Source organism: Battus philenor, unplaced genomic scaffold (genome assembly GCF_028537555.1).
Source record: "Battus philenor isolate CCGP_79_NKW_IND1 unplaced genomic scaffold, ilBatPhil1.0.hap1 SCAF_3, whole genome shotgun sequence".
Classification (NCBI taxonomy): Eukaryota; Metazoa; Arthropoda; class Insecta; order Lepidoptera; family Papilionidae; genus Battus; species Battus philenor.
In genome coordinates this window covers 15,001,452-15,022,733 of record NW_027181693.1, presented here as the reverse complement: position 1 = coordinate 15,022,733, position 21,282 = coordinate 15,001,452, and the positions used below count along the sequence as shown (strand labels likewise).

Here is a 21,282-nt window from a genome sequence, read left to right as displayed (position 1 = left end):
TTTATTTCAATTTTTTACTTTGACTTATTTTTATTTATTAATTTGTCAGTATCCTTTTTTATATTGAATTATGTTGAATCAAGTTTAGCATCCTTAATCGAATGTTTATTATAGTTTTTTTTTTATTTCAATAGAATATCCGAAATTAAGTTGTTTAATAGTATTGTATCGGAAAAAGATGTCTAGAAACATACAATATCACATATTTTACAGTGATCATATTATTTATTTACTAAACTTGAAATAGACAAATTATTATTACAACGATAATATAAAACTGTCAATCGCGAGAAGTTCACGACGAAGTGTTAAATGCGCGAATTTCATAGCGAACTGTCAAATGCGCAAAATTTCAATAAACATTATATTTTAAGAAGTAGTAGTAGCGTAATTTTTCAATTTCATTTCCATTAGAAACTTCTGCAAGATATTACAAAACTTATTAAAAATGATTAATCGATAGAGTCATTCCCAACTTGTGGCGTGACTAAAGGAAATCAGCATTGATTTGTAGTTCAAAATTATAGGTATTCATTTTTAACTTACTTTCTGAACTTATTTTGTATACATTAGATCCATAAAACCTGAGCTCAAAGCTGTAAAGCTATATAGGTTAACAGCAATGAATATGAAGAAGTTAATTCAGTGATTAAAAATTTGTTTGCAGCGCTTCTAAAGAAATTTTTTCTAATCACGCAATGGAATTTTAGACCAGATTCTTAAATTCGAGCTACTACTTAATATAATATTTAATATACTTTCTAATAAAATTTACTGGTAAAAATAAATAAGTAGCTGTAGACGACCAAGAACCAATGGGCATGCAGGTTAAATAAATAATCAGACTAGACAAATAGTTATTTTAGAAAAATACATACAGAATTTTTTTTTAATGTAAAGATACGTACAAATAGTTTACTTAACTGAGTAAGAAATAAATAAATATCTAAGAATAAACAAAACTAACTCATACATAAATAGATTATAAGATATAAACATCTGCGTAAAACAAAAGATTTATTTATTTCATTTATGTATTTATAAATATATAAGTGTATTTATATACGCATATATTAGTGTATATATATAAAATTAAAATACTTTTAAATGAAATTTAACTATTTTTTTCATGTCTTCGTTATATATATTTATATGACATAAACATATATATGACATAAAATAAAAGCTTACAATTACATTTCTGCAATCATAAAACACGAATTGAAATTATAAATTGGTTTCCTTCGTCTCCTTGATTGGCGTTATTCGGTATCCAATTCCCAAAAATAAAGATACGGGCCAACCGTTTTATAGGTCACGAGATTTTTGTCACATAACGCGTCTACTCTAAGCACCGAAATAGGACACCTTTGTCGATCGTTAAACCTGTCTGGTCTTTCTCGTTACCTTTATATTAATGATCAATTAATATGCGACTGGTTTTATTCTCTTTTTCTTTGACCTTTCATATGTAATATGAAAGTTTTGAATGTTTCATTAATCCTGCGTCCTTTTCCACCGAAATTAAAGGCAGTCTGTTGACGTACAAAAAAGTGTTTGCTTTTATTCCTACATGATTTTAATAAGAAAAAATACTACGTCGATTTGTCAGGGTCCCATATTTATCGTACAAAAATAAAATCAATTCTATGTGAATTTTTTCAACAGAACTTGTTTTTTTCGCTGTGAGTCTACTAAAAACATATTCATTTGTTGCTTGTGACATTCTCAAGATCAACTTTATTTAAAAAAAAACTATAATATCAATTAAAGCGTTTTAATATTTGACCTCATAGATTACCCTGTCTTGTTTTTTTTTGACAAAACAACTCCTTGGCTACATATAACAAAAAGCCTGTCATATAAAATAAGAAGAAAAAAAATGAAAATGCTTGGTCTTTATTGAATATTATACTGAAGTTTACAACAAATACATTATGACTCCAATATTTAGTCGTATAATATTCTATTTTTGTTACGATTAAGTTGATACAATAGGAATAGCAGCGTTGTAAATTATAACATAATGTAGCGGCAAGAGTCGCTTCTATGGAATGCTACATTTAAATGCGAAGGACAAAGTTTTGAAGTAATAAATGCATTTAAAATACTACTGTAGCCGTCTTCGGGGCCCCAACTTGGGCGCCAGTAAGGTTTTGTCGGTCGGTGGTGGAGCGAATAGGGGGAATTGGGGTGGGGAGGGGAAGGCGACACCCTGTCTCGCGATTCTAGCTCGAACATCAGTCAGTTGCGCCGCAGAGGCTATCGCATTCGTGCCTGTTGTCGGTAATGTGGCATTTCACATATGATATAAAAATCGTGAGTGGACAACGTGGTTACATAATCGATTTTCGCCTGATCTGTTCTCTAAACTTTTGAAGGTTATATTTCAGATACAAAATTATTTTTTGAATAATTTTATCGTTCATATTTAGCTGAACAGAATACGGAATGTGTTATTATTACTCCATAGTTGAAAACACTTCAATATAAAGTTTTAAGACTTAAATAACGTTTTTGTTAGAATCTTAGTTTTATATTGCAAAAGTGATTATGAATTTTAATTTACGATATACTACTTATAGACTTTATATATAAAGTATATTTTACGTTAACTATAAATAGTTTTGCATTCTAAATTTTTTTACACATAAGATTATAAAGGGTATATGTATGTGTATGTATATTAACATACATAAACATTTATTTCCTAATAAAGATTTAAATATATGTTATACTGTTCATTCCAATTTTGAAATTAGTGTTCTACCGTCGTTCTCGTATGGACAATCCACTTCAACCGGATTCTATTTGTTGCAATTTTAATAATAATAGTGTTGAGGTTGGTAGGTAGTTTTGAGGTTATCCGGTACAGAATAAAAAATAAAACATTATTTTACCTTCATAAATAAATAATTTATTGCAAAGAAATATTATTTCAGTTTTCATTTGCACTGTATGTTTATCAAGCGCATATAAATATTTAACTCTAATTTTTACTGTAGAATGTAGAACGGTAGAACGGTAGAAAATGGAACTTTATAGGTATTCTAGATTGATGCTGCAAGTAATTAGCTCGAGTCGCTTTTACTCCGCCATTTTAAATGATCCATTCCATGGAACAAGTTAATTTGAATTGATGTCTTCATTTATATGAAATATTTAATACATTTATTTGTATATTGCGTAATAATTATATAATCGATATTTAAATTATGTTCCATTAAAAAGTATTATTAATACGTAAAATAAAAAAGAATTTATTTAAACTACAGTGATATATGTTATAGATTAAATAATACATAGTTATAATATTAATAACGGTAAATGTCCGAATTTACTGAATCCACCAGAAAGTGTTGAAATTAAAAGAAAATCTATTTAAGGTTAGTAAAAATGAGATATATAATTTAAATTTATTTTTTATATAATTGTACATAAGTATCAGTGATTTTTGAAATCATTTTTCTCATACTTCATGCGTCATGTTTAAGAATCAAGTTATTTTGAAATGTATATTCCAAAAGACAATACGGGTTTCACATGACAGTATTATTAATATACAATCTTGTGTTTAAATAGATAAAATCTTACACGTTTGTGATTTGTTCTTCAAGAGGAAAGGTACCTTAAGCGCACATTTGGTCAATATATGTTAAATAGTACATCTAGGCGGTAGAGGACTGAGACTTGCGATCATATGCCACAGATTCGACTTCCGGAATGCAATCTTATATAATTCACAGTTCGTGCATGCATTATAATAAGTTTGCCACAGTTTACAAACAAGTTCGAGGGAGCAGGTACAAGCAGGTATGCAAAGGAGGCAGCGGCGTTCTCTGCGTACCAGCTATGTAATATAACATACTGCGATCACATTTTCCCCCACTGAATGCGCGGTACAAATATATGTATATATATATATATATATATATATATATATATATATATATAGGTAGATCGGTAGATAGATGGATGTAGCATTAATTGTAATATTATAGTATTAATTTAATTTTTTGAACTTCGAAAATTTATTACGTATTCTCGTCGGAGGGACTATCTCGCAAAAAGATGCCTTCCCTCCGCATGCCCCTCCATTGCGAGTTGGCGATTTACGTATGTCTATCTAAATTTTGGTAGCATCATAATGTCGGATTTTTGTTATTTTCATTTACTCTGTTTGCGATCTTTCTTATTTACAACCAATTAGAAATTTAATCTTATTATTTATTGACATTCTTCTGAATAGATAACCAACCTTGCTGTCTTGGTATGAATATACCTAACCTATACAGGGTATAGTTTTATTGCTGTCAATTAATATACGGTATATTCTATTCAAAAATCTATGGTTTCAGAAATAATATTTATTTTAATCTTAATATAGAAAAAAAGCGTTTCATTTTATTGTTATTACGATATATTTATTATTATATATCCCTGCTGACTTTGTACCGATAGAAATTATTAGCCCATAGCATTCCAATAGAGTTTTAAAGTCGTCACTTTTTACAGGGTAATTAGAAATGAGTGTAATAGGTTTTAGCTCTCAAATGAGTTGTAAAATTCATCCCATTAGAGCTTTTACACCTACAACCAAACACCCTGTGTAAACTATTTCATGTTTGCATTAAACATGACGCCGCAAAAAGCTTCGTTCGCGTGAAAGGAATGTCCACAACAAGGGGATGATTCATTCTTGTTCAAAGTTGTCTGTTTGCCGTCGTTCGTTTCGCCTTGAACTAAGTGGCTCTTTAAATAAGTGATTCGTCGTGATACAGGATGATCGCTGCTGTCTATGGTTCTTGAACGTCGAGTGTCTTTTAAGATTTTGTCACCATCAAGTAATTTCAAAATTTATCGATTCGTAATAAATATTTAGATATATCTATTCATTATTTTCATCGTTTTAAAATCACTAGCAAAGATAAGAGTTCTAATATCACAGATCGAAAATTATTACATGATTTGAACCACAAACCTAACTGGAATTATTTATTATTAAGGCATGTCAACAATATAAAAAATTCAATTAACAATTAATATATTTACTTATTAAAACGTAGGTTATATATTAAATAGTCAAGCAAAAAGTTTGTGGAACTAGATTAATAATTTAAATTTTTTTATATGTAATTTTATATACAATTTAACATTAGTATAAAATCTAAGGAGTTTTAAATTATTTTGGCTTAGAGATAAACTACTGAAATACTGTAAAAGTACTATATCAGGTTTGGTCAAGTATTCCTAAACGAAAGAAGAAGGTTTGGTTAGGTTAGGTTAGGTTAGTATGTTTATATCTCGTAATCGATTCCGTCAAGATGTTTCAAGACGGACAAGACCTTCATTAAAACGATAGTATTTTTTATGTATTGTCTTCTTTTTTTAATTACAAAACTATGCCGAAGTTTATAAACATTATTAAATGTTAATGAATTTAAATGTAAAGATGGCCTAAAAATGTTCATTGTTTATATATAAAACAGGAGGTAGGTAAATTAAAAATACGGCAACCTTCTTAGCTAGAGCAATATAAAAATGAAAATTTTAATTTGCGAAAAATTGGATTAAAAATAATTCCAAAATTTTACGTAAGGGAACACGTCAACAAGTTGTTACTTTTCGGTTTGACTTTTGGCACGCCTCCAGTGAAGGCAGCATTAGCTTCGCCACGAAACTGACCTAATTTTTGCCCACGCTTTGTTTTTCCGCAGTAACGCTTTCCGTTATGAAAACTATGCACTTCTTACCACTTCAACTTTAAATATAGAGGATGACATGCGGAAATTAAATGCTCACTTTTATGGTCGGCCATTTTGAATTCAATTTACGTCAGAATATTACATAGGATTGGGAATTAAACTGAAATATCTAAATGTATTGAACGTTATACTCAATCTGACTTCTTTTTTGTAATACATAACAATTTACGTAACACAGAGAAGATTTCTCTAAGAAAATCACTAGAGAACGTGACAAAATCAAGTATCATGACATATTCATACTGGAAAATTCAGGTCGCCAATTGTTTCCATATTTTCACCATTTTTTTACATTGTAACGTATTTCGTTCAATTTTCTTTTTATTGTAACCTCAAACGTTTTTATTTATTTATTTTGTACGTAATTTTTGTTATTTGACTTGGTAATAATTACGATATGTCATGATTTATTTTAACAACTTTACGAACCGAGTCAGTTCGTTCATTTATTTTCCATAATTGAGATACATCCTCCTTTCACGAATAATGTTTTTATATGTCATCTTTTACGAACGAAATGCAACTCTCAAAAATTAAAAAAAAATTAAAGCAAATATAACGTGCGCTTAAAAATTAAAAGACAACTAAAACAAATATAAACTAATATTTAACCAGCTATAGGATGTCCATAGCTGGAATTAGGCCTCCTCTAGATTTAGGATAGCACAGTTTGAACGACTTGCTTGAAGCGTGTTCCGACGACTTTGACAAGGACTTTAATAATATGTTTAAAATCGATTAATATGTCAAGTTTGACATTTAGATCTTGTTTACATGTAGTTCCTTAATCTATTCAATATAATGTCAGTAATAATGAGCGCTTTTTCTATTTGTTATATGAATTAATAATTTTATCCTTAACATAATATCGAGAAATTTCATATTATTATATAGCCTTATTAGAGATATTCATATTATGTAATAAATGTTGTATGTTTATCTACCGAGTGATTACAGTTTGAAATCGGTTTAGATTTAAGTGAAGAACTTAAATCATTTGTACCGTTATAAATTATGCTACGTCACGATAAGCGGCTTGAAAGATGTCTTTATTGAAGATAAATTGCAAAGCCGCGAGGATTGGACATCGTAATATATATCAAGCTTTTGAAATTGTTTTATTAATTACGGTAACAATGTAGTAAACTAAAATATCTTTAGTCAGTACAATCGTCACAGGTATAAAAGTTTTATAGGAGTGAATGTATAGTTTTATTTCTGTCAATTAACATATGGCAAACTATGCAAAAATCAAAGTTTTCAGGAATAATTAAGAAAAAGTGTTTTTAAAGTTTGAATTACTACATATTTAAATTAATTATTGTTTACTATCTGTCATATATATATTGAGACTTTAGTAGCACAGCCAAATATCATTGGCGAATATAAAGCTCAACGAATCCGTTGGCTTGGTCACTTGGAGCGAATGGGATCGGATCGGAGTGTGAAGGTAGCGTACCTGGAAAAACCGAGGGGTCGAAGACCAGTGGGTAGACCCAGGTATCGCTGGATCGATCGTGTTGAGGCAGACTTGCGCGAATTGAATGTCAGCCAATGGCAGACGATGGCGCAAGATAGAGGAAAGTGGAAGTCTCTCGCTTCGGAGGCCAAGACCCACTTTGGGTCACTGAGCTAGCGGAGTAGTAGTAGTAGTATCTGTCACTACAAATTTTGCATTACTAGTTATTCGCTTGTCTTATTCCAATAGAAAAAAATAAATGATGCAACATATTTCAAAGTGATCACTTTATTTCAGGTGTTTGAAAATATGTGTAAAAGCTTCAAATCTTTATGCTGACTACGTTTACAATTTTTTTACGCCTATAACCAAACATCCTATAATACTGTGTTAAACAAGTAACGAGAATTTGTTTATAAAATGTAAATTATTTATTTATCCTTTCAAATCAATATCATCCATTTCAAAGTAATCTTTGTCCAATAAAACGCACTTTTGCCAACGCTTTCGCCAGTTCGCGAAACAGTCGGAATAGTCTTTTTTACGGTAAAGCCTTCCAGATCCTTTTTGATTCGGTTTTTATTTCCTCAATTGTGTTAAAACGGCGTCTTTACATTGATCTTTTTGTGTTTTCTGAATAGCCGGAAGTCGCACGGAGCCAAATCATGTGAGCGATCATTAATTACGAAAAATTAAATGATCTTAACACTTATCGAGACTTGACGAGACACAAAACATTCTTCAAAATGGTTGGGACTGAGCCAAAATGATATTCCAACTTTATAACAAACAGACGTTTGGCAAATATATAGTACTACCAACCTAGGGCAAAAATTCCCTGTCTTCATAATGATTAGGGGTTTTAAATAACAATTTTACTGTACTTTTTGATCACAGTAGTATGTTTTTTAATGTAAATTTAATACAGTAGAAATATTGAATACGTCGAAAAGAAAACAGATAATATAAGGGTTAAGTTTAGTAATTTGCTATAGAATATTGCGGTTTCGAGTACCGAGATAATGTATAATTCCGAATTTCGGCTGATAAACACTATGCAGTATTAACATGTGTCTACTTTTGATAACGGAATGTATTTATTTTAATACAATTTAATAAAAATTATTGGTAATTATTAGTGTTAAAAAATTAACGTAACTTATATAAAAATTTTCTTTAAATAAGTTATTTAAGTTTAAAGGCTTTTCGCGAAAATGTAAATTCAACAGTTAAATATCTTTTGATATTCTTTCCAAATGACATTATGGAAAGGCCCTTGGGGAAAACGTCACAGGGGAAGATGCTTAGGAGATGGGCAGACGATATTAGCAAGACGGCAGGTCCGAGCTGAAGGCAAATAGCACAAGACAGAGAAATCTGCTCTTCTTCGGAGAAGGCCTCCTAGATCAAGATTCTTGTAGATTAAAGAAACAAGTCAGTAAAACACGAAAGTCATAACTCTGTAACTTTCCTTTATACAAGAAATTAGAGGCGTTATTATAATTATTATTCTTTTCAAATACAACGGTTTCAACTTTTATTATAAAACGAATTTAACACTTCATACACTGATCGTTCATAGCTTGTTTAGATGAATCCAGAAAATTCTAGAAATAAAAATGTATATCCGACTAATCACCAGAACAGATTTAAGTAAATACTGCATTCCCTCGAAAATATGTTTATTGTCTAGCTATAAAAATCAGAACGTATAAAAATATATTACATTCATAGTTTTTCATATATTCATAGGTTTTGGAATATTCTCGTGTAAACTTCGTCATCAAATAGCGGCGTATCGATCAGTCTGTAGCGCTGGCAGTGTGCCAATTATCTCGTCTACCTGTTGGTAGAACATTTTTAATCTGTATTTTTTGTGTAAATATTTTGTTTTATCTATATATAACATAAATCCAAGCTTATACCACGTCAGAAGACTTTTTTAATTAACAAGGCTTTGGAACTTTCATAGTTTCGAACGCAAATCATAGAAAATTTTAATGTATCATAAAAGTTTAGTTAATTAAATTTTTATGTTATATAAGAAAAAAAATTAAAACTTTTATTAGTAATTATTTGTTACATACGGAAATGTCATGCACTGAGCTCAATCAAGATTTATATATATTTATATTTTAAAAAAAGTGGAACATATCTAAAAGAATTTAATTATTAATTACTAATTTTCTATAAATAACCCAACAAATTATCCATTTTAATATGTTTTTGAATGTATTAATAAGTTTCATTTTGTATTTCAGAATTTATTTATAATATGTAATTGTATAGTTTATTTGTAAACTTTAATTTTTTACATATATTTCCAATCATCGTGTAAAGTAATTAGTCTGAAATATGTTACATTATTTTACTTTCTTCTAATGAAATTCGACAGGCGTACATAGTAAACGATAATTAATTTTAACAAGTAGTAATCCGAATTTTGTTAATGATTTTTCATCTTGTATTATCATTATGCTATTTATTATTTCTGAAACCATTGATATTATAATGAGATGAACCACATATTTATTGACAGGAAACGAGATACACATTTAATTCTTTAAAGTTTTTACATCTAACCAATAATCTGTATATGCCATATTTTCTCTTTATGCGTGTGCCTTCTCTATTTTTACAATAAGAGTTTAAATTTGATAATAAAAAATAACACATTTAATTTTTTTTCTTCTTTTAAATACTTTATTACCTAAAATATTTTTAAACTTCCTAGTGAGACATGGATATAAAATAGCCAAAGTAAAATCATATAAGCGAAGCTGAGACGTTTAAGAATTCCGTGGTTAAAAAATTTAAAGTGAATTCTGACAATTGGTGATAGAAGAACATAAACAAGTGAAAGTGAAAAGAGGGACTAAGAAGGAGGCGCTTGTTGTAAGATGGAAGATAATGCTGACGGGCTGTACAAATATAGGTAAGTGATACCAAGCAATTATGTTAAATTCACGAAGAAATATAATTTAATAACATCTAATATTTAATGAAATCAGGCGTTACCTTGCGAAAGTAAATCCTAAGTAAGAAAAGGATCAATATTTAGCCACTTCCGCACATGCAGTGGTAGTCGTGCAACAAAATGCACCGCCCGCAAGCACGTTGAAAAATGCGTGCCTCTGAGTTTGGCACTAATAAACTCCTGAAGATGCCTCGTGGAGGGGTGAAACACGTGTTGAGTGATGTAACGGTGGCAGTTGTGTAATTCGCATTGTTTGCCGCATACGCATTTGTTAGCGGGCTGGCGTGCAGTGCAATTTGTTGCACGACTACCACTGCATGTGCGGAAGTGGCTAAATATTGGTCCTTTTCTTAATTAAAAACATCATTATCATCAAAATTCGTTATAGAAGCCATAGAAGAAGTTCCACCTCCTGTACAGATACTCTGTATATGGTACTTAGAAACATTCATGTTAAGAATGGTGCGTATTTGGTCAGAACAACGCATAGAAATACGCTCCCTTGGCCACTTACCCAGCTGTTGCTGGTGACAATCAGTGTTTGCAGTGTTGCCAGGTATTCAAGCGATGTATCCGAAGGACTCGAAGAACCTATGAATGCAAATGTTTAAGAACGTTGAACTGAGTTTCCCGAGGAAGCTTGAGCTTGTTACTATAAAAAAAACTCAGAGTTAAGTATTTTTAACGTCCTACCTTTTTAAACCCGTATATGTAAGGTGTCTTAGACAAGAAAAATCTAAAAGAGATATAGATATGATTAATTAACTGCAGGAGTAATATTAATTTTTGATATATGAATACGGGCCTCATTTTTGTTTTAATTTTTAATAATATAACTTGGCGAGCGACAATATCTTTTAACTTAAAACAGGTTTGGGACTCCCTAAAGCTTTTACTAAAGCAAGCAGATCGCATTAAGGGGGCGGGGAAATAGGTGAGAAGAGGAAAATTGCTAGGAAAATAAACCCGACACCTTTACCGGGGCGGAGGAGGAAAAATAAAAATAAATCACCCTCCGTTCCCCGGATCGATACTGTGTCCGTTTCCTAAGCTCGTCGTAAATTACACAATGGAAAACTCATTCACGTCGTAAGTTGGATCGGTTTTTCATTCAAAACTAGATGAGATTGGAACTGAGAGGGAGAGAGATAGAAATATAAAAACACATTGCTGTCTTGTATTGACATATTAATTCTTTCGCTTTCAGGATATGTCCATGTCTACAGGGTGATTGATTATACGTATAAAAGATGTGTTACTCAATTGTCAGTAGAAAAAAACTTTCAATTTTATACTTATTTTCAATCACCGTGTATAAATGGCATGTTATTTAATTTTTTTCTATTAAAATGTCACAGGCGAATAACATCTGCCAGTATAAAGTCTGCAAGGGCAGATAGTGAACAATAATTAATTTTAATAATAAGTGAGGTAAAAGTAAAAGTTTTTCGCAGATAGACTTGTAATAAAAGTTCTTCACCTGTGCTATTTGTATCTGGCTGGTATTGATGACATTAAAAATGTTACATTTTTAATAAAGTAGATAGTAAAATTTCGTTCGGAGCTATTTCTTAAATGTTTTTTTTTTTTAAAAAAAAATTTATTAACCTTTAAAATTTTATATAATAATTTTAAAAAAAGTTTTTACTATAATTAATTGTGTTAGATATCGTGTATATTTACCAGTATTGATGTTCCTTAAAAATTATATAACGCGAACGAGATATAGTTCTATCGAAGTACAGTTATATGGCCGTGTATCTATTGTCCATAAACCTTGCAATCAATATTGAAGGCACAATATTGAGGTCAGTCAACTTTGTCACCGTCTGAACACCAATAGGGAGACATATTTTAGTTACTCTATTTTTTTTTACATTTTTATATTTTTTTCATTGATTTTATGTTTATTTTCGTCTTTTCATTATAATCTGTAATAAATCTGTTGCATCTTTGTTCCATCGTTTAAGCCCTGGATTTATAATCTGTATCGATTTTCTTTTGTGTTTACCTTAACATTGTCAGTGTGCCGCTGTTTAAAAAATGTAGTTAAAATAACGAACGTACGTTTTTATTGTTTGATTATTAAGACAATAATAATTAAATTGAATCATATTTAACCAATTTGACATTAAAAAAGTAATTAAAACGTTTTATTTCTGGCTACAGAAATATTATCAATCTATTAAATTAAGAGTAAATATAGTGGACTTTATTCTAAGAAGGTGTAATATATCACTGAACAGTGGCAGCCAAGCGGTAGAGAACTGTACGCAGGTTTGATTTTGGTAATGCAAACTCATTTCACACTTTATGCATTAATTATAAAGGATTGCCACTGTTCACAAACAAGGTGCCAGAAGATTGGCAGTAGCGTCCTCTGCGTAACATAACACAACGCCAACCTTCCTGTCAAGCATGGCGATTATGCTATATCCCTTCATAATCATCGGGCTGAAACGGTGTGGTATAGACATATCTTCAAGTTAAGAATGTTATTTTTATGTTATTCGATCAACTAAATTTACTCTGTAATAAGCATAATTTTTGCTGAACCTTTTTTGATGCGGAAAACCTAAACTTCTTTGCTTAATTTTAATTTGTTTCCAACAGGTTAATTCTAGAAAGTAGGCTTTTACTAATAATATAAAAATTATCTGTATTATTTTTTTATGGCCTCCGCTTTTGGGGACCTCTCCTTCCACCCCTATTTAATTGTGAACAGGGTTTTGTATTTCTTAATAATTATTTCACTTGAATATTTATTTTCGTTCTTGTCTTCCATAGTACACAATATCTTTTTTTCTTCCTTCTATCATTCTACAATTCCATCTTCCTTTATCAATCATTCCATTCCTTTTGTACATCCTCAAACACTTCAGTTATCCATTTCTCAAACAGTATCACAGTTTTAATTAGTTTAATTATTTTCTTTACATCAATTTTATAACGGATTTATTTTACATTTTTTTTTTAGTATCAACGAATCTATTTTAATAGCTCTGTATTACATTAATGTTACAAGGTAACTCGTAAAATATATTCTGTGCCAACAAAGACACAAAATATATATATATATGTAAAAGTAAAATATATAGGTCAAGGTAAATTTAGGGCAACGTCAAACAAGGCCAACCTTGTCCCTTCTCACGTCTTCGTTGCTTGAATAATGGACCTCTTTGTCTTGGTGTTTGCTCGGAGAAAACGTTACTTCATTTCTCCTAATGTATTACTTGCGACGTGTGTTTTTCTCACGTAACAATGTTTTTGTAAGGTTTTACAAATTCATTATTTTTATTAACAAAACATAATTTATAATGGTTTAAATTTCACTTAGATATGTAATTATATAATTTACAGTATTCGGATTTTGAAGAATACTTTTTTTAATGGCGTAACCTTGCGGAAGTCCATCCTAAGTAAGAAAAGGACCAATATTTAGCCACTTCCGCACATGCAGTGGTAGTCGTGCAACAAAGCCAGTGCACTCTGTATTTGGCACTAATCGGTGTAACATAACTCCTGAAGATGCCCCGTGGAGGGGTGAAACACATGTTGAGTGATTTGACGGTGGCAGTTGTGTGATTCGCATTGTTTGCCGCATACGCATTTTTTAGCGGGCTGGCAGCCGGTGCACTTTATTGCACGATTACCACTGCATGTGCGGAAATGGCTAAATATTCGTCCTTTTATTACTTTAAAGAATATATCATTTAATGATTAAAGAAACTTTGAAATAACTTGAAAAATATAAATATGTAACTATATTATTACTAATATTTACCAAAGTTCATATGCTTCGAAACACAGTTAATTCGCGCAGAAGACAGAAAAAAGTATAAGCTTTGGGAATATTTATTTAGAATTATTTTTAAAACGGACAGCCAGACTAACCAACAAGTGTTTAGGCATGGATCTAAAGGAAAGTCAGAAGTATGCTACTGCTTATTTTAGCCACATCACCTGCATATATCTAGACAATTTCCTCAAATTACTAATTGTAGGAATAATAGACGGTAAAATACAACGTCGATGATCAGATTGAACAACCCACAGGTCTAATCAAGTATATAACAGAACTTTCTATTACTACACCCCTGTGGAGAACAGAGGATGGAATGGCATGGAAACAGGTCATCATGTACTTCATCAAGGAGTTTCAAAACGAACATTACGAAAAAAAATCTAGAAAATTATTAAAGAAAAAGAGTTTTGAATAATTTAAATTTCGAACTATTATTTTCTGAAAATAAACATTGATTTTATAAATTGTAATATGTACTCCAATAGTTGTTAAAATGTGTAACTAACTAGGATTGTATGTATTTATAAGTAAATGATATTTAATATAGTAAATGTTCACAGATAATAAAATCCTAACACAGTTTTGTTCAATGAGCGCAGTTTTGTATGGGTGTGACATGAAAAGACGATATATAAAAAGTAGATATAATTTGAAAATGGAAAAAAACAAAAAAAAATCAGTAATTGTAGGGCTTGAAGACCGTCATATAAGTGAACTAACAGATCGGGAAGAGTCGAAACGCAATCGTAAAACCGTTACCGTGGACCTTCGTGTAATGGTAGTAACACGATATGAGCTCTGCGCACTTAAACTCCCAAGGCGATCCCCCCAAATGGAAGCACTAACATTAAAGGTTATCGCATAAATTGTTGCAATAAAAACTCTTTGTGTTCCAGTTTAATACGAACAAGTAAACAAGTTACGATTGTCATAATCGCCTTGCACGTATAACCCTAGTTAATTGACAGTAAACCCTTAGTAAATACGATTATATTGCCTTTGCTTTATGACATCGTAAAAAATAAATGCTGACGACATTATACTCCTTGCAACGAGTAAAAATTTAATTACAACATCGTCATCAGATCAGACGATAGACGCCCACTGCAAGGCATAGGAGATAGAAAGATCGCCACGTTGCAAACACTCGCGACTGCGCGCGACTTTAACTATTGCGTCGTGTAAAATACAGTAATTATTAATGAGATTATAAAAATGATGAATAAGATCAAATAAAAACTGAACGTTAAACACGCTGTTAATATTTTAATAAACACTCGCTGACAACAGAATATTGTAGCTGTATATTTAATGGAATCAGGCGTTATTTTGCGGAAGTTCATACTAAATAAGAAAAGGACCAATATTTAGCCACTACCGCACATGCAGTCGTAGTCGTGCAACAAATGCGCATGCGGCGAACAATGCGAATTACACAACTACCACCGTTAAATCACTCAACACGTGTTTCATCACTCCAAGGGGCATCTTCAGGAGTTATGTTACACCGATTAATGCCAAACACAAAGTCTATGTGAGTGGTAGTTGCGCATTTATCAGCGGGCTGGCGGGCGGTGCACTTTGTTGCACGACTACGACTGCATGTGCGAAAGTGGCTAAATATAGGTCCTTTTCTTATTGTAGCTGTAGCGTGCGCGCAACCCGACTACGACACTCGCGCAACGACCGTGATCGCGTGCGGACGTGCCCGGTGTTCCATCTGCACTATCATTTATTACAATAGTAAAATTGTGTTTCATTGATACAAGGAAACGCGAAATATTACAGTAGCCTATATTAATGTATAAAAAAAGCCATTGTTAATTACCAAATAGAAGTAGGAGCTTGAGCATACGATAATCTTCTACATTTCAGCAGTTGCACGCCCACTGAAAGCTACAGGCCTCTCCCAAAGATCGCTATGCGACGCATCAACTTCCCGTGACCTTAATTCTGTTGACGGTCCACCTGGAGGGCTTACCCACGCCGCGTCTACCGGCTTGTGAATAATCCTAACTATTAATATGATACAGGTTTAAATTCAAAGAAAATTCCTCGTGTACCTGTTACCCTGCGGTGGAACAGATCGTGGTGCACGAAAATGTTTGATGTCTCGTATTTAGTTGACAAGAGAGCAGAGTGTGAGATGTAGTTGGGTAGAAGGAGAAAGAGCGGCAGCATTGCCTCCCTGATGGGAGATGGCGATAACCGCCTCTTATTTTTACACATGCTGCAAAACTGTTACATAGTAATTCAATATACATACAACACTGCATTATATATATATATATATATACATATATATATAGTGAGGGACGTGATGAACAAAAGAGGAGACAATTTTGCAAAAATTTTAAAAACTTTTTTAATTTTTTTTCATAATTTTAAATTTAAAATCGTAATTCATATTTTTATTAACTATGATAGGAGGAACATTCATCTCTTACGTCCGTTACATATACAGGTTACATACTCTCTAAGTATAGGCTTATATCACAATAACACTAAAAGCAAACAGAAAACTAAACTAGAAATAACAAGCGAAGCGTACATAACGTAGTTATGCTACGTAACGTAATAATAGAGAGCCTTAGACAAATTTCCCTTATAGATATTAGATGTGTAAACAACGACCTTTCTTATACTTAATTAAAACAACAAATTTCGTGAGCTTAATACTAAGTAAACCGGGCGAAAGTTATCTTAATTAAGAAAGCTTGCCCTCTGGAGTTTCTGAGAGATGTTTATCCAGACCGTTCTCGAGGAAAACTTTGAAGGACTTAATTGCCAAAATAAATAATTGATTACAATGAATATATATTTACGTTCATTAAACATTTATCCGTACTTCTTATTCTTTTCAACCTATTAATATATTATACAATTTACAGTGCAATATTTAAGTAGAAACTAATTATGACGACTTAGACCAGAGTTCCCCAAACTTTTTTGTGTCGTAGACTCCTTGCCATGTTTTTCCGTGTTGGGGAGACCCCCTACTTACCTGATCTTGATTTCCTGTAAATTTCTAACTGTAGTGAAGTTTAGTGTTAACAACTTAAAGTAAAAACACATGTTAATTTATACATCTTTTAATTGAATTTATATTAAAACTACTCAAAATAAAATTTTGTATCTGTTATGTAAAATATACGTAACATTAAATAAACTATAAATAAAATAACATAAACAGTAAGTCAATTTTTAGTGAGAAGGATGACCCTGATGCTTTAATAATAAATTATCAACATTTGGCGTCAATTTTGTAAAGGTTAATCTTAAATCTCCTCGGCTAATGATGTCCAGTATGTTTCTTTTTTTCGTTAGGAGATTGCACTATCGTGGACCCCTATTTTCATTTCATGGACCCCCAAATTTTTTTTCGCTGACGTAGACCCCTTGCAGGTTGTCATAGACCCCTAGGGGTCGATATAGACCACTTTGGGAATCACTGACTTAGACTATGTCGTAGGCCCCCAGACATACAAATGACATAGTTTAAGGTAGCGTAAGACTGGTCATAGTGGCGGTCTTAGGAGTCTTATCCCTTGCAGCGGGCGTCTGTACCTTCGGAGTGCATTTAGAATTCTTGATGTTGTGTTTGGTCAACTGAAGATTTATTGTTAAAACTCCATAGCCTGGAATAATTTATCGAAAAGAAAAAATATCACATAGCTAAGTAATACTAAAAATTGTCAATGAACTTTAAGTGCTTTCAAATACCTCGCTATAATTTAAAAAAGATCAGGGTACAACGCAAATACAAACGGCCAAGGGTTTGTAGCAGTTATATGACGTCATCATCAGTGTCGCATCGAAAAGGGGAATTACATAGAAATATATTTCGGGCGAAAGAGAGCGATCTATCTAATCCTTTTCGGCTTATTGAACATTGTTTTCGTAGCATTAAATCAGTATAAATATAGTCTAAGCTCGATGATTAAAGAAATTTCTCCTTCGGATTTAGTGTTGTTACTACCTCCAAGACAAAAATAGTCCTAAATAGAAATAAATAAATTGTTATAAGTTAAAAAATCGTCGTGTACACAAGGATAACATAGACAATAAGCTTGTCTACCTTTATGCATTAAAAATTAGAAAGGTCAACTGAGCATTTACAATAAATTCCCTTAAAACGACGCAATAACCAAGTAATTGACGGTGGTGGTCAGTACAGGCCCCTCATCCGGTAATAGATAATTCGACGTAAAGAAAACACTTGCCGGATGGTTCAACTTATAATATAATATCACAGAACAAGAAATCTCAATCTGAGTTACAAGTATTTCCTTTGTTGAACAGCGGTTGAAGCCACACGTCCGCTCGGTAGCGCGGCGCGTCAGAGAGAGAGCGAGATGTATCGAGTGTGAGAAGGGCATACAAAAACAGATGCGTTCATAGATAATAAATTTGGATGCCTTCTCAGGAATGCCACATAATATAAACAGTACAGTAATCAAAAGTGGTAAAAGCTCAGGAATGATCTATAACTATTGTATCATTGACACAGTGATTACACAAAGACTGACTAAGTATGTTCTTTTCTGATTCAGATGCGTTTGAAAGCCGGTATAGCTGCATATATTTCAAGTTCAGGTATTTGATTATGTGAGAGTTCAATTTGATTCTAATTTCAATCAAGTTCAGCTCTTCAGACATGATTCGTCGTGATTGGTTACAGGTATAAAAGCATTTAAGAAGTAAAATTTACACACACAGACAGATAGTACACGATAATTTTTAATTTTATTGTCATTTTGGTATATTTTAAAGTGTAAATAAATAAGTGACAAACACACACACACATATATATATACACACATGTGTGTGTGTGTATTCACACTTCTTAATATGTTATCATTACTTTTTATTTATAATTTCTGAAATCATAGATTTTTGGATAGAGTTTAGGATACATTAGGGATATTTGGGAGCAAATGAGCTATACATTCACACCTTTTAGGCTTTTATTGAAAATAATCTTTAAAAATAAATAATTAAAGTACGGCGAATAAACATTTCCCAGACGTAACTTTTATATTTTCTTTTTCTACCCGCCTTCCCGAGTCAAGTTCGAAGAGCAAACAGCATTCGGGTTGCGGCGGAGTATTGATCGTCGGGCCCGACCTTGAACGCATAGCTTTCCCATCTCGCTTCTCTCGGAGGTTGTGTATAGCGGGCACTGGAGAACATTACTTATTTACTACGATTGCAAGTTACTAGTCCATGCTTTGCTTCATTGAACTTGTGGGATAATATCAAGTGACACTGACGAAATTATACTATCGGGATGAAGATATTCAAGTATAATTGCGGTAAGCTTTTTTATAATATTTATATATATATACATATATTATGCAAGCTGATCCCGCAAACGTTGTTTTGCTAAAAAAATTAAAGTTTTTAATTAACAAATGTAAGATAAGGGTTGATCGTAGAGGGGTAAAAATTTAGGTTTGTATGTATTTTTGTATGCTGTATCATAAAAAAAAACATAAAATTTTGTCAAAAAAATAAAAAAAAATTTTTAAGGGTGAACAACCCTTATCACTTAGGGGTATGAAAAATAGATAGTAGCCGATTCTCAGACCTACTTAATACGCATATAAAATTTGGTAAAAACCCGTCAAGCCGTTTCAGAGGAGTTCAAGTTCGAACACCGTGACACGAGAATTTTATATATTAGATATATTATTATTTTTAAAACAATTTTTAGGTTATTACGTAATATTAAAAATTTTCAGTTTTTTTTTCGACATAAACAGTTTTATTTATAAATCCAATTTAATTCAGAACCGGGATATATAAAAGCGGAATATCTTTATAACCTGTTGAAGTATTTACGGGCGGTTAAGAGCGAGCAGCGGCTTATTCCAAATCAGCGTTAGTAGGATCATTTGAAATTCGGGTTGGTCGGTCAAGGTGAACGTCAATGCTAGCCCTGGGCGCCGTACCCTGGCCTTCTTACAACGCGATGGATCAGACAACCGCATGGTGAAACCATGTAATGCTGCTTTTTTTTTTCAAATAAAAAGTTCTTCAACATTTTACTAAAATATTTTTGTTTGCTATTGAACTTGCAATATACTACTAACTAACTACTAACTTTGCAAAGCTACATTGAAATTAGTTTGAACTTTACCGAAATTAATCAAAATAAAATAACAATTATTCATGTGTCATTTTCTTGAAGCTGGTGGCTAGCAAAGGAGTAGGAGCTTCTTCTTCTTTTCAGCAGATAGATATCCACTGAAAGGCATGGGAGAGGTTCAAAAGATCGCTACAATGACCGGTCTTCTGCATCCAGCAACATCGAACTTAATTTTATCGTCGGCCCATCTAGTTGGGGTCCTTCCCCGAAATGTGTACCGGCTCGTCGCTACTAGGGAACCTTTTCGCCGCAACTTAGCAAGGGACTTTTCTTTGGTAAATAATATCGGGACTTCCCCACTTCGATTCCGTTCCCGTTCCCTTCTGCAACATATCCATTAAGTGCCTTCTAATGTAAAGTCTAAGTGCCTTCCCGATTAAGTTATTCCCCGCTCTCCTCCTTTCATATCCGGGCTACGAACTAGAAACAAGCTAAATTATGCCTTTATGTATAAAATGAGCAGTTAATAGGCAAATTCAATCTTTACTGAGCCCGCGTGGAGAAATCTCTATTGGCTAGTATACCAGCAGTTGGAACATTATATTAGGATAATTAACATTATATTATTAGTATGCACTATGAGAGAGTTTTGGCATGAGGGTAATGTAGCTGATAAACAGACAAGTTAATCTAAAGTGCTATTTATTACACAATGTACTAATTACACATCGACTTTATACGACACGATTATGGGAGAATCTAATAACTTACAAATAACAGGTATTCTTGTCTCATCACGTTCTGGCAATGCATTATAATCATATATATAGAAGATGAGAAACGAAAATACTATTTAGAAATTTGTGCAAATCCCTCGGAATTAAATTTGCGCCGATCCGCATTTGTTTCTCCATCTTGCGTTTCGCGTGCAAAGAATTTTATTACTTGTATACATTTTAAGTGCCTTATTACTTTTAACAATCTTTTAAGACTGCTCCAAAAATAAAATTCTTTATTATACGTAAGATTTATTGGTATTATTGTATTAGTTTATTACATTATATACCATTAATTATATATAAAGTTTATTAGTAGTTTTTAACAGGCACACTTTTTCAACAGACTATTGACATGTTACAATATAAATTAGTAAAGGAGATACTGGTATATTCAGTATATTTACTT

At 32.0% G+C, this 21,282-nt stretch overlaps 1 protein-coding gene across 1 annotated transcript in view; it reads left to right on the top strand.

The window, feature by feature from the left end:
- Positions 1–2,291: 2,291 nt before the first annotated feature.
- Positions 2,292–21,282, top strand: part of LOC137926925 (oxysterol-binding protein-related protein 1) — a 34,784-nt gene continuing 15,793 nt past the window's right edge. Inside the window, exons 1-2 of the mRNA XM_068770665.1 lie at positions 2,292–2,381; positions 9,959–10,159. Coding sequence (XP_068626766.1) covers positions 10,125–10,159 — 35 coding nt within the window. The 5' untranslated portion in view covers positions 2,292–2,381; positions 9,959–10,124. The remainder of the gene's footprint in view (positions 2,382–9,958; positions 10,160–21,282) is intronic.